Genomic DNA, 14,585 nt, shown 5'->3' on the forward strand with positions numbered 1-14,585 from the left:
CGGCCCCCCCTTTTGTTTCCACCAGGCTGCACAACACAGACAGTCAGTTTCCCCGCAGCTGCTTCCTGGGGCAGCGCAGCTGCAGCTGAAAAGCTGAGAATCTGCAGCTGCGCCAAACAGAGCCTAATTCTTCGGTAAAAGAGGTCGAAGCTTCTCCAACCCCGAGAGACTAGTATACGCATTGAATCAGCGCTCGAGTGCGGGCGCTAAATGCTCCCCGAAGCGAGGCGGTTTGCTCCAGTGGGGCCAGAATACCTGCTATGCTTCGCGGGAGCAGAAACTGGGTGGGTCACGTTCTCGTGTGTTAGCGGAAGGCAGATCGTGAATTCTCGTGATTCAGGGAGATGCTTCGCGAGTCTGTCACACTTGTCCTCATTTGGGAAGAATTTTTCTGGATTTCTCTTACCTTCCCATCCGCTTCCTTTGTGTAGAAGTTTCCTTTGTCCAACAGGAGTCTATAAATTGTTGTCCTCTGTGTGTGGGGAGTCAGTTCTAAGTGAGTTGTCTTCTGATCTCCTGTGATGAGTCTCTTCCCACTTGTTAAGCTTGTATCCGACGACAAGTGGTGGTTAGGCTGTATCCTGATCCGAGGTGGTGTTGTAAACTTCCAATCTCCTTCGCTTCTTCTCCCCGACACATTTTACTACCTCTCCCTAGCTGCCAACTACCCCTCTATTTCTCCACCACCTACCGCCACGCCTACTTCCTCCTCGACCTCGCTATCCCACCTACCTACAACCAACTAAACACAATCCCTACGCACCCTGCCGTCACTGCCTTCGGATCTCTTTCTACAGTCCCTAAATAGAGATTCATCTATTATTGTATTTTCCTTTTGTTTGAGGCTTGTTGCAATACTATTTTTATATTAATAAAAAATTTTTTGTTCCGCCACATTCCTAACTAGTTCCGGTGTCAATAGCACTTGGAATATCCTCGTAAAACCTATGGTTATTTTCTTAGTTAGGGATGACATTTTCTGGCTGCATCATTGGTGTATCAGCAATTAATCAATTTGGTGTTGAGGTGCGGGGAAGGATATCTTCTATATTATTCATCTCTGAACGTTCAAATTCTATTCCTACTAATTGACAAGTTCCATACTTTTTACTTAGTCATTTTATTTGCAAATGTATGTTAATTGATGTCTGTTCACAATGAAAACTTGCTATAACTGTATTTTTTTCTTTTTTCTTGTATGTTTTTATTTCTGTTAATGTCCTTTCTCTCCATGTTAACTCTTTAATTCGCTTGTGAGTTGCAGGTCAAAGGGTTATTGGTGAACCTGTAGTTTCTGGTTTGACCCTTGATGAATCCGGGCTTTGGGACTCCGATTTCACAACTGCTGCAAAGCAAGATTCTTCTTTTTTTTTTTCCTTCGCTTTTTTCTGAAAAGTAGTCATGAAATTGATGCTCATTTCTTTCCTTCAAATAGATTTGTTATGAGTCCTCCAATAAGGAAAGCGGGACATGACAAAGCCCTCCAGAATGCACTAGCAACAGGAATTTTGCAGGTAGCAATAATTCTTTCATAAGCCTGAAAACTTTATATATCTGTTAGTTTATCAAAGAATCGAAAAAATAAAGTGAGATTTAGCGTATTCTGCACTTTAATTTTACTCCATAAAGTTAAATTCTGCAGTTTTGTTACTTGCACATCAAAAGTTTTCATTTTTAACATCCAATTCACAATTCCTGATGTAATGTGCTCTAGCAGTCATATTGCAGTTTTTTTATGCTTCTAAATTTGAGACAGTTGAGAAGCTTCCAAAAATCTTTTATTTTGCAGCTTGTTGGCACGGATCATTGCACATTCAACTCAACACAGAAGTCTTTTGGATATGGGGACTTCAGAAAAATTCCAAATGGTGTTAATGGTATTTGGCAACGTCTATGAATCCTATAATATCATCTCTAGTTTAATGAGTATGATTTAATTTTGCTCCTTTTTTCAACTTCTTTCATCTAAAACACAGGTATAGAGGAAAGGATGCATCTCATCTGGGAGACAATGGTGGTGAGCTGATTTAGTTTAAATCTGCTTCAAAAAAAAATAAGCTGTTTCATTTATTCTGTATAACTTTTTAGTTATTCTCAATAAAAGATTTGGTTTTGATCTTCTGTAATATTTTTCCTTGAAATGATCTGTAATATTCCAACATCTATTGCAGGAGTCTGAAAAAATAACTGTAACAGATTATGTACGTATAACAAGTACCGAGTGGTATGATAACTCTCATAATTTGGTTGGAAGGCCAATATTAGAAATTTACTTCATGTTAATGTGGAGAATGAACATCTGTGACCATGGCATGCATTTGTTCCAACTTGCCCAAGATTTTATATAGAACTGATTAATAATTCTCTCTGCAGTGCTAAAATATTCAACATATATCCGAAAAAGGGAGCAATATTAGAAGGTTCTGATGCTGATATAATCGTACTCAATCCCAATGCAAGCTTCCGGATATCTGCTACTTCCCACCATTCGAGATCTGACACTAATGTGTATGAGGGGAAAACTGGGAAGGTAAATGTTGGCTCATGGTTTAGCAAGTAATATCAATTTTTGAAGTTCAAAATTTCTCAAAGTATGTTGGTTTGTTTCCTTTTTTTTATATGATCTGCGTGCTTTTCTCTTTGGTACTCATTTTTTATTGATACTTTTGAAGTGTTGCAGTAGTTTAGTTGGACATAAGAGCCTTTGGGTGTTTTGTATTTTTTATTTCTCTTTGAGGCTCCACATTTCTTGGATCTTATTAAGGAACTTTTGTACATGAATTGGACGCTAGCTTTACTTCCCCAAATCAATCATAGTTTAGTTTCTTACTCGTAAGGGTAATTTGATTTTCTGTTCTTTGTTATAAGGCTTTGGACATGAGACAGGGACATGACAAGCCAACTTAAACACGCTTTATTAAATAAATTCACTTGCTTAATAGAGTTTAGTGTTTCTTTATGTAGGATACACAAATTAAGAATTTATTATGGAAAAACAAAACAAACACTTGAATAATGTCAATTGCACTTTGCCTTTCACTCTGTAGAAGAAAGTATATGGAAGAAGGAAGAACCATTGCATCAGCATTTATAAAATAAAATAAAATAAAATACAACTCCTGATGTTTGAATTATCAGTATCTATTCATATGTTAGAGAATTTGGAAGAAGGAAGAACCATTGCATCAGCTTTTATAAAATAAAATAAAATACAACTTCTGATATTTGAATTATCAGTATCTATTCATATGTTAGAGAATAAGTAGTTAGTAATTATCACAGTAGTTTCTATATAAATCAATATTTTCTCCTAGAGACCTGATGATGAACCATATTATTAAAATTCTTATTTTTATTAGTCTCCCCTCCCTTCCTTCATTGGAAGAGGATACACTGGTCTTATATGACGATGACGACAACAACAAGTCTTTATCCTATTATGCACTGTTCTTGTGAGATCAAATTTTTTAAAGGGCCATTTTGGATCACTTTTATTTTTTATTTTTTTATTTTTATTTATTTATATTTTATTTTGAAATAAAACACGTTTGACAAATTTGATTATGATATGATTTTTTTATAAAAAAATACGTAAAATACCTAAAATTGTTTTGAATATTTTCAAAAACATGTTAATTTGTTTTTAGAAATCAAAAATAAAAATATATGAAAACAAACAAACAAACATGTTTTTAAGAGCAAAAGAAAAAAAGAAAATATGCCAAATAAGCCCTAGCTGTTTTGAATGCTCTGCACAAGCAAATTCTGGTATTCTAAAATCGCCCCCTCATATATTTTCAGGGCAAAGTAGAGGTGACAATTTCAGGTGGAAGAGTGGTCTGGGAAGAAGGGAATCTGAAGATAACTTCAGGCTCCGGGAAGTACATAAAAATGCCACCTTTTAGCTATCTATTTGATGGCATTGATAAGGCAGATGCTAATTATCTAGCTTCTCTTCATTCTCCGGTTCATCGAACAGCTGCAGCTTTTTGAGATCAATTTGAAGCCACCTTGGAAGGAAGTATTGAAAGAGTAGAATGCATAAAAACTTGTAGTCACAGAATTGATACTTTTTCAAAGATGGCAGACTTTTAGTTGTGATCTGTGTAGAGATCATTAATCATCAGTATATGCAGTCTTGTATAATAGTTCTCCTGTCCATATATTTATGTGAACAAAATAAAGAGTTTGGGTTTGATTTGTTGGTGAAAAAAAGTTGCAGAATTTTGCTTGAAAAATAATGTACTTGACTATAAAAATTGATTTTGTTTTCCAGTTTTGCTATATTGGTTAGTTTCAGCTAAAAAAGCAGCTTAAATTTTTGTCCCTCAGCCATTTCTATATATATATATATATCTATATATATATATATAATGATAAATACAAAAGAGAAAATAACTAATTAAAGATCTTTTTTTATTCATTTTCTTGTTATCAGAATGGAAATAAGTTGTTTGATATGTAAATACATAAGAAATGTGTGGTATGTATTTAAATGGCCCAAATTAAAATATTAAAATCCAATCCTCCACCAAATCTTCAACAAGAGTGTAGTTTCTAAGCGAATGATTAAAGCATCTTTAGAATAAGCTTTTACACATACCAAGTGGTTTACAGTATGCCCAAAAATAAGAAAATAATTCAATTGGGAGTTATGAATCCCAAAGAAAAAGAAGCTAAAAATAGAAGCTTTTAAAGGAGTTGTTCATTCAGTCCCAAATCAAATCATGAAAATTTTTGCTACATTCATCAATGAGACAAAATAAATCACATTGAATGTTCAGATTATTACCCAGCAAAATATTAATAGGAGCTATTAAGAGATTTAAGCCAAGAAGAACCTCCTGCCAACCAGACATTATTGATTGAGGGAGGAGAGGTGTCTGAAAGTACAATTTAACATGAAATTACAGGTTTGATTCAAAATTATTAAGAACATATCCAAAAGGCAAAATAATAAAGTGATGTTGAACTTCCTAAAAAATAATCGTCAAACAAATTAAGGTTGTTATAAGGCCTTCCCATGAAACTACAGAAGTGCGTTAACTCATTTGTAGGTTACAGGGAGGTTACACGGAAGTTACCCCGGATATAACCCCCCTTGTGCCCCCTGAATAACCCCTAATGTACGCAGCGCTGCGTACGTCTTATTTACGCAAATATTTTCCCTGTTTTGCACCATTTTCGTTTTATGTTTTTTATTTTCTTTTTGTTTTATTTTTTAAAACAAGTTTGATAAGCAATAATTCCACATATTTTTCTTTTTTTTGTTCTTAAGAGTAAATCACGTTACTTTATAAACTTAGGCTTGAATCTCAAGTAATATTATTTATGATCATAAATAAATTAAATAAAAAACAGATAAATTTTGTTCATTTGTTATTCCAAGTATTTAAAAAAGTGTTAAAGCCTACTTTACTGATTAACCAAACAATTATAAACTAGAATTAGTCGAGAATCATAAATACCTTGTCCAGCATACCAATTCTTCATCTGCAACATCATAAAAGAAAATAGGCAAATTTTACTTGCATGCCACACTATTCTTATGAATTTACATAATAACACCAAAAGTTAGATATTTATATTTATAGACACGCATAAAAGTTGCATTTGAATTTTGAAAGTCAGTAAAAGTGATATTTTTGATGAGATGCAAAGGATTGGAGTGCTATAAATGTAAATATAGAAGTTAAAAGTGTTACACATGTAGATGCATAGGAATTGTGGTAGGTGTAATGACCTCAAGGAAAGATTTATTTCATCAGCCCTCACCCATGAATAAAAATTGCAAACGAAAAATAAGAATAAACTGAGTAGCCAAAATCTGCACTGAAGGAAAGATTAAACAAAATCCTTCGGATTTAGCAAATCCCACCAGCAATCAACAGTAAATTTCAGACCGTGTTACACATGTAGATGCGTAAGAATTGTGGTAGGTGTAATGACCTCAAGGAAATATATAATTTTACCAATTCTTGAGATTTATTTCATCAGCCCTCAATCCTTCAGATTTACCAAATCCCACCAGCAATCAACAGTAAATTTCAGACCTTACATTAAGCATACACAATAAAGAGTGAAAACATCCATCAATCACCATCAGAAAACTTCAAGAAAATCACATTAAAGCACAAGTCAAAGCACAAACTCGCAACAAAATGCACACACGCTGGTACAAGGTAAAAGCAAATAAAGCTAACCTACAAGAGAGAAAATTCAGAAGCAGTAATCATTTGGCCATCATGATCTTGACGAACTCTTCATAGTTGATCTGGCCATCGCCATCAACATCAGCCTCACGAATCATTTCGTCGACCTCTTCGTCGGTCAGCTTTTCGCCAAGGTTGGTCATGACGTGGCGAAGCTCGGCGGCTGAGATGAAGCCATTCTGATCCTTGTCGAACACCCGGAAGGCTTCCTTGAGCTCCTCCTCAGAGTCGGTGTCCTTCATCTTGCGAGCCATCAGGTTGAGGAATTCTGGGAAATCAATGGTTCCGTTGCCGTCGGCATCGACCTCATTGATCATGTCCTGTAGCTCCGCCTCTGTTGGGTTTTGACCAAGAGATCTCATCACCGTTCCGAGCTCCTTGGTGGTAATGCAACCTGAATAAATCTGCTGTGAGCTATGCTGGGCATCAAAGTTCTTAAAATGTAAAGCTGCAATGCATTATCAAATAAGGATTGAAAAAAGAAAATTTTAAGCTGGGGAAATCCTGAAAAAAAATATATATATATCCGCCCGGAAACAAAATGTTTCACAAGACCAGTTAACTTGGCCTGCTTAATTGTTTATCTTCATCTGAAAAAAATTAGGTTGGGATATTAGGATGGAAGTCATTAAATTTACTTTGAGATGAATATAATACATAATTAATCAAATTTTATGCTGTAATAATCTTAAAACAAATCTAATGGATTTGAATCCCCACAAAAATTTTTCTCGGCATTTTTTTTTCCATTTTTACCTCTTTTGCAAAGAAACTAAAAATAACAATGATCAGCCTGAACTACAGAATCAGAAAAACATGCAAGACTTGGGAAGTCCATAGCAGGACCATCTAAAAGTGGGGTCAAACATTCTTTTAGTTATAGAAAATCTGAGAGACTAGAAGAAGAGTGCTGCAAAGCTCTCTATTACACGAGGTGCTTTCTAGACGCATCAATTATGCAAATTTTATATTGCAATGATCTGAAAGCATTCTTTAATTTATGGTGTTCACCGTAAATGAATGTCGATTTCCTGTAAGATGAGTCGTATATAGAATTTAAACACAATGATTCCACGGCTAAAGTTGTCCTTGGTAAATAAGTAGTCCAAAGTGCATTGTAATTTTGATCCATCAAAGTGGTTGTCTAAGACTTTAAAAGTGAATATTGAGGATTTATGCATCCGTTGACTCCGTTCATGGCAAAGGGCACGTCTAACCTCATGATGGTAAGGTACGGTATTGAGATGATGTGGTGCTGTTAAAAGTCTGTGATGCGGGTGTGGAGCAGGTGCGGAAGACTCCCGTGCGAGCTGGAGAGGTGGACCGGCCCAACTGGATTGGGGACCGGTCCAAAATGAACCCGGGCCGAGCGGCCTAGGGCTTGGGTTTTAGTGAGGCGAGTGGCCACTTGCGCCACTCTCCTTCCTTTTTTGTGTGCCGCTTGATCGAGCAGCATATTGGGAAGGGCGGCATTGCCGCCAATCCCTTTCCCCTCCGTCCTTTTTTGTGATTTTCTTATGGGAGCTTTTTCTGTTTTCCTCTGTGAGTTTTTAAATTGGCATTTATCCTACTTCGATGTGATGATTGTATCTCCCCTTTTATCTTCCCTACTCCCGTCTCCTCCACTTCCCTTAGCTGCCATCTATCCCCAACCGCTTCACCCCTGCGCTGCCGACCCCATTTCTGCCGCAATAACTTGCGGTCCAGCTCTTTCCCCTCCCCTTTTCCAAGCAGCCAGCCGTCCCAACTGATGTCCCGTTGCTCCCAGTAGCTACCCCACCTTACCACCACCCTTGGGATACACTCTCAAGGTGTCTGTTTGTGTCGTTTATGTTTTGGTGATGTTATTTCCAGTTATGTGTGTTGTAACCCTATTTTCCTATTAATAAAAGTTGATTTTTGTGATTTGGTCTTTATCCTCCCATATCATTTGGTATCAGAGCTAGTCCAACCATAGTCTCATCTTAGTTACCTAAGCATCCGCCACCACCCAAACCACCCCCACAAAAATTGTTCTTTCCTATTCCCAACCATAGCCAAAAATCTTGACCTAATCATCGATTCCTCTTGCTGATTTTCAAAATCAGCAACTCTAAATTAAATTTTTTAGCCCACTCCCACCTCCCAACTCTACACCATAGTCATGCCACTAATGAGATACATGCCCAAGCCTTTCAGAGGGGAGAAACAGTGAGAGATCTGCCAACTTCAGCCAAAGCTTGCAGACTTCGAGGATGAAATTCAATGGAAGGCTATCCTCTATCATGTTTTGAAAGGTCGTATGAGGGAACGAGAAGATATGAGAAACACGACGCCAGTTCCTACGAGAAACACGAGAAGATATGAGAAACACGACGCCAGTTCCTACCAACTTCCTATCGCCAGAAGTTGCAGACTCTAGCTTCCGAAGGAACCCCTTGCTACTATCCAACAAAACCAATCCACAGTATTTCACAGCCAGAAAGTTGTTCAAGTGCCATAGATTTATATAGGTTGAAGCAGTATGCACAACTAGAGTAGTGTTTTACTTCACCAATCAGGGCATCATCGAAAAGTTACGTAAAGACACCGCAGACCAGCTTCCAGTTGAAGAGTTGAACGGTGATCGGAAAGAAGATACAGACTTCAGATGATTCTTAACTTTCAGCCAACGAGAAAGAGACACAACCACCTCCAGTGGACCCCGAGATAAAAATTACAGTTGAGGTAACTGTAGCCACTCTGAAAGGTAGTAACATCAATGTAATGAGCATTCAAGCAGAGTATGAAATTGTGGTACCTCAAGATACCGCTTCACAGGCGTTGAGAGGAGTTGCAACGGGGTTGACCTTAGCGGTCCAAAAGAATTGCAAGCTTGAGGAGACGACATCATATAAAGGGCACCACAGATAAGAGACACAACTTTGACCGCTTCTTGAGCTATCCCAATGGGAGGAGATTCAACATGTACGAAGAGGAAACGTTGAGTGTCATGTCTGGAATATCACATGAAGTGATTCAAAGGTTATTTTCTGTTTCGCATGGTACCCATCGTCAAATATCCAGACAGGAGAGATAAACTTTAGCTTGGTAAAAGGCACGAAGAGCTTGATAAGGAAGAGAATTTTGTAGTGGGATCTAGCTTCTATCAGTGAAGAAGAGTTTTCTCCTAAGTGGGAGCTAGGGAGAGTGACCCCGCCTGGCACAGATTTCACCCCATATTTGCCTTCTCCTCACATACTAGTTCATCAGATGTACTTCACTTACTATAAGGAGTGGGAGAAGTTGGTTACAATTGAGATGACTCGATACATGCTTCGTGAGAATATCCGTCTATCTATAGTTACCGCTCAAAGCATGCCAAAGGTGGATGGATACCTATTTTACCAGAATGTGCTTTGGAACGACAATGTCTATTGGATCGACCGACTAGGACTACAATAGACAATCCGTCTGTCCCAAAAGATTACAATAGCTTTCTCGCCGTCCATGTGTCGACAGAAGCTTCTACAAATGAGGTTGAAGTTCCCCCAACCATAAGAAAATGATGTGGGTGCGAAGAGCTCCCGTGCGAGCGGGGAGCGGGCGTAGAAGACTCCAACGCGAGCGGGAGAGGTGGACTGGCCAACTAGTCCAATTGGGGACCAATCCAGGATGAACCCAGGCCAAGCGGCCAAGGGCGAGCAACCACTTGCACCACTCTCCTCCCTTTTCTGTGTGCCGCTTGATTGAGCGGCATACAAGGAAGAGCCCAATCTCTTACCCCTCCTTCCTTTTATGTGATTTCCTTATGGGAGCTTTGTTTTTCTATTTTCCTCTGTGAGAGTCTTTGAATTGGTGTTTTCTGGATTTGGGTTTAATTTTTGTTGTGAGTTGATTTCAGATTCCCTATGTGGAATCCTTTTCTCTGTTCTAGGGTTGTATCCAAAGAGATGGTGGCGCTCCGGTTGTATCCTCCTCTGAGATGGTGATTGTATCTCCCCTTTTATCTTTCCCTGCTCCGTCTCCTCCACTTCCCTTAGTGTCGGCTATCCCCAACTGCTTCCCCTGTGTCGTCGACCCTGTTTCTACTGCAATAACTTATTGTACAGCTCTTTCCCCTCCACTAGCAGCCAGCCGTCCCACCTGTTGTCACGCTGCTCTCAGCCGCTACCCCACCTTCCCACCAATCTCCACCGCCCTCGGGATACACACTCAAGGTGTTTGTTTGTGTCGTTTGTGTTTTGGTGATGTTATTTACAGTTTATGTGTGTTGTAACTATCTTTTCCTATTAATAAAAGTTGATTTTTTTTGGTTTGGTCTTTCTCCTCCGGTATCAGTCTAAGTTGGCATATTTGAAATTTGAGTGCTAAAAGAGTGGTGTCTTTGCTACAAGTAAGCTTTTGATTGGCTTACAATTATACGAAAGCGAAGAAGTCAACTCAAGGGCATTTGGTTGTTTAAGATGATGATGAGTGGGGATGGAAGACAACAGTGCCAAACATTCTAGAAATTGTGGTACACAGCCACGATTATATGTTGCAAGTGTTGGTGGAAGTGGAGTAAATCTGGGTTGATAGTTGGATTGTTAGCTGTAAGGAGCACCTCATCAGCATAAAATAGAATGTAAACGAGTGTATTGTTGTGATTATAAAGAGAGAGATCTATAATGTTCGAGGTGAAGACTAGCAGTACCATGAGGCTAAAAAATATAGCAAACCATTGACATGGTGCTTGTTTGAGGCTATATAATTTTTGGAGAAGGCACACACAATGCATGTGTTGTAGATCTTTCAATTCATGTGGTTGAAAAAATTGGCAAGTGTATGAAGGCACCGAATACATCAGGGTAATACGCCAGTGGTGATGAAAAACCACCATAATAAGAATCCAAATGGTGGCATTTTAGCAATTGTACTGAATATTTTGATATATGTGATATCATGTTAGTCGTGCATTGTGTCTTGATATAGTCTCAACTCGATTGACTTTGATTTTGTATGTCCATTTGTTGCCTAAAATACTGTGATTAGAAGGCCGATGAGTAAGGGTGTAAGTTGCCTGAGATTGTAGCGCCTAACTCTTTGGACATGGCTTTCCATTGTAGAATACAGAAGGCAGGATGAAATGGAGAGAAGTAGATAGCAGCAGTGGCTTAACAGAGAAAAATCAGAAAACAGATATTTGGAAGAATAAATGTATTCAATTGTATAACCGCTTCCTAAAAACTACAGCAAGCCGTAACCTATGAGTGATATGGTATATATGGGCGATGAGAGGACAAAAGGGTTTGTTGTAGTTTGTTATTACAGAAGAAAGTTTGTTACAGAAAAGGATGTGCTGGAGAACCGCTGTTTAACTGCTGGAATTTGTAATTCTGTTATCATCCATCACTTGGCAACTTTGACGGCTATAGAGTAGCAAGTTGGATAAGAAATTGGAGGTGGAAATGTGATTCAAGTTGAAAATAGGTTTAGATTTAAGATGAGGTGATTTATCATGTAATGATTGGTAGGCTTCGAAGAACAAGCCTAATGATGATTGCTTTGCTTATGGTGCAGAATGTTATGAGCTTGTAGTCAGAGATGGTTGGATGTCAAGTGGATTACGTAGAGACAAATTCTTGTAATCAAACACACGGACCTATCTGATATGATCCGGAACCAAAAACAACAAACAAACAACGGATAAATTGCAATAGAGAAGTGGGGAAACTCAAATAAGGGCTGATTTTACTAATACCAAAAAAAACAAGCAAGATACAACCTTGATCTACTTTTCGAAAGGTTGATCGGCTCTCCATAAATCATAGACACCGCTCCGAATATCACATGAAAGCAAAGACTTCAGAAAACAAAACCTCAACCAAACCCATTCTACTCGGCCCTCATAAATACACCTTAAGACCCCTTCAAACTTTCCACCCAAAAATGCCCCTTCCTTCCCCTACTCCTATACATGATTAGTGGCCCCTACTCCTTTTTCCTTTGGCCAATTTGATTGGGCTCGCCATACTCGATCCAAGCCGGTCCCTCAGCATAACAACAGGTTAAGCTAGCCTCTCCCGGACCGGTGTATGAAGAAACGAAGCCGGTCCCCTTCCTGGACCGGCGTAACAGGAGTCCAGAAAGATAAACACATGCAATTTCTCACAACAATTTTAGGACAAAGCAAATATTTTCTTTGATGATCCAAAACAACTCAACTCAAATACAAAAATAAACACCAATAATTTAAGAGATAGGAGATCTCTCCCAATTCCTACAAATCGAAATTGTTCGACTAGGCGCCGGTGTGACAATACTTTCCTCCCAAAAGATACATACCTCAATGTGGGAAAAAATGAAGGTGTTCCTCCTCCTCCACCGCTTCTTCCTTGAAGTCCTCACTATCTGCCATTGCCCTTAGGAGCACAAAAGACAAAATTGCTTTTAGGCTAGGCACAGATGAAACAATACTTCCCTCCCAAAAGATACCGCTCCTTCCTTCAAGTCCACACTATCTGCCTCCATCCCATATTTAATTTGTCTCTTCTTCCTCCAATTTCTTCTACAAATTATCTACCTTCTTTGCTGCCTTCTTTTAAGACGATTTCCAATCATGAAAGCTTCCACTAACTAGTATGGAGTTCTTGTACGTTGCAATCCCAATCACGAGATGCATTCACGAGTGGCATCGGCACAAAATTCCTAAGATCGAAGTTTTAGTTTGTGCATAATTATTGAAAGATTAGAGTTTTAGGTCTCTGCAGGCTGTGATCAAATCACGTGGGCGATCGATCATGGAGGTGCGGGGCTTGGCCATGTAGAAAAATGATCATGACGATGCGGGATCTGATCGCGAAGGAGATCAGTGTAAGTTGTGATCCCTTCTGTTTCTTAGATAGCTAGAACCGCGATCGTATCGCAACGCTTCAAACGCGAAAACTAGTTGTTATGCTATCTTTTCGAAGCCTTACTCACAGGGTTCGATCACGAAGGCGACAGACAACTAGCTCCAATTAAAATGGTATTGCTCTTTTCGGTCACGCAGAAGCGCCACAATCCCACAATCGTGAATGTAGAGTGTCGTTCCCTTCCACAAGCCCGTCGCTTGCTTCACAACTAGCTTGTGATCGACTCTATCACAAGGTTTGGTCACGAAGGCAACATAATTGTTCTGTGCAGCGATCCAATTATTTATTTCCCATAAATCAAAAGCTCGAAAACTAATTTGATAGGAAACATAACGATTTCTCACAGAAAATTTAGTGCAAAGCAAATATTTTCTTTAATAATCCAAAACAATACAACACGAATACAAAGATAAACACCTATAATTTGAGAGGTAGGTAATCTTCCCCAATTCCTGCAATTCGAGAGGTAAGAAATCTCTCCCAGACCCTAAACCTAAGACTCGTAACCCGGGGCTATTAAGAGCTATGTATACCCACAAATAGTTAATAATAAAAGACACAATTGCCCTTAAGCTTATAACAGATTAAAATGCCCTTAGACTAGGTACTAGCATAACATACATGCAGTTAAGCCTTGAATTACTTAAATAGATAATCTGGTGAAATGTCGACGACCAAGATCATGATGTCGAGTGATTACAGTGGCTGCGAATGGAAAGTACGTAGATGTTGCTATGCAACAAGGATGGCTATGATGGTACTAAGTACAGGTTGTTGCAGAAGGTTCCCATGATAAAAGCTCAATTGATCTTACAGCCCCTAACCATCATCATCAACAAAAATAAAAACATGAGATGTCAATGGTAAGGAAAAGGATTGAGAGTAAATTGCCTATAAGATTTGTCACATGAAGTAGTACTGATGACAGCACATTGTGAGTGGTGGATGCCAAGGCCAATGCTTTAGATGGGGAGAGTGATGATTTCTTAGTGCCACTTGTTAAGCTCCATGGTAGGTTTGTTGGTTGCCCAGCCATGTCAAATCAAAAGTGAAAAAACCCAAGTCTAAGTGACAAAATGCTCCGACGAAGATCTCTAGGGTAGCAATGGTGGTGTTATAGTCTAAGTTTGTATGATGTCAGGACTTGATGGCATAGCATCCCAATTTATCGAAAATTAAGCTTACTTGATGTTATGTGGGTTTGCCTCGCCTCTAGACTGTCATGAAATGTCAAACTTACTTTTAGTGGCAAAGAGGGGCCTAGTCTTTGATTGAACTAACCATGAACAATTGTGTCCTCTAATACGGGGAGGGTCAATCGCCAAGTCAGATTGGAGTTCGTGAACTGCTTCATTAGCCAAGTTATCTTTCTTTTGCAGTAGAAAGTAGAGGCTATCAAGACATAATAGTTCAAGATTGGTGTAAATAGCCATTCTTAGGGCTTGGTAGGTTGAGGAAAGGCCATCAATTATAGAAAGCATAACATCTTTTAGATCAAGCACTAACCTAACTGCTACAA

At 38.7% G+C, this 14,585-nt stretch overlaps 2 protein-coding genes across 2 annotated transcripts in view; one reads left to right on the forward strand and one right to left on the reverse strand.

The window, feature by feature from the left end:
* The window catches only part of LOC110022076 (dihydropyrimidinase), a 39,626-nt gene extending 35,384 nt beyond the window's left edge, over positions 1-4,242 (forward strand). Inside the window, exons 7-13 of the mRNA XM_020720862.1 lie at positions 1,265-1,352; positions 1,436-1,514; positions 1,790-1,877; positions 1,977-2,017; positions 2,172-2,224; positions 2,374-2,530; positions 3,802-4,242. Of these exons, the coding sequence (XP_020576521.1) occupies positions 1,265-1,352; positions 1,436-1,514; positions 1,790-1,877; positions 1,977-2,017; positions 2,172-2,224; positions 2,374-2,530; positions 3,802-3,993 (698 nt within the window). The 3' untranslated portion in view covers positions 3,994-4,242. The remainder of the gene's footprint in view (positions 1-1,264; positions 1,353-1,435; positions 1,515-1,789; positions 1,878-1,976; positions 2,018-2,171; positions 2,225-2,373; positions 2,531-3,801) is intronic.
* A 1,780-nt stretch (positions 4,243-6,022) lies between these two features.
* Positions 6,023-6,623, reverse strand: LOC110022082 (calmodulin-2/4-like). The gene has a single exon (XM_020720873.1). The coding sequence runs from the start codon at positions 6,572-6,574 to the stop codon at positions 6,233-6,235; it is 342 nt and encodes a 113-aa protein (XP_020576532.1). The 5' UTR covers positions 6,575-6,623; the 3' UTR covers positions 6,023-6,232.
* Positions 6,624-14,585: the final 7,962 nt, after the last annotated feature.

This window comes from Phalaenopsis equestris, unplaced genomic scaffold, assembly GCF_001263595.1.
Source record: "Phalaenopsis equestris unplaced genomic scaffold, ASM126359v1 Scaffold000002, whole genome shotgun sequence".
Classification (NCBI taxonomy): Eukaryota; Viridiplantae; Streptophyta; class Magnoliopsida; order Asparagales; family Orchidaceae; genus Phalaenopsis; species Phalaenopsis equestris.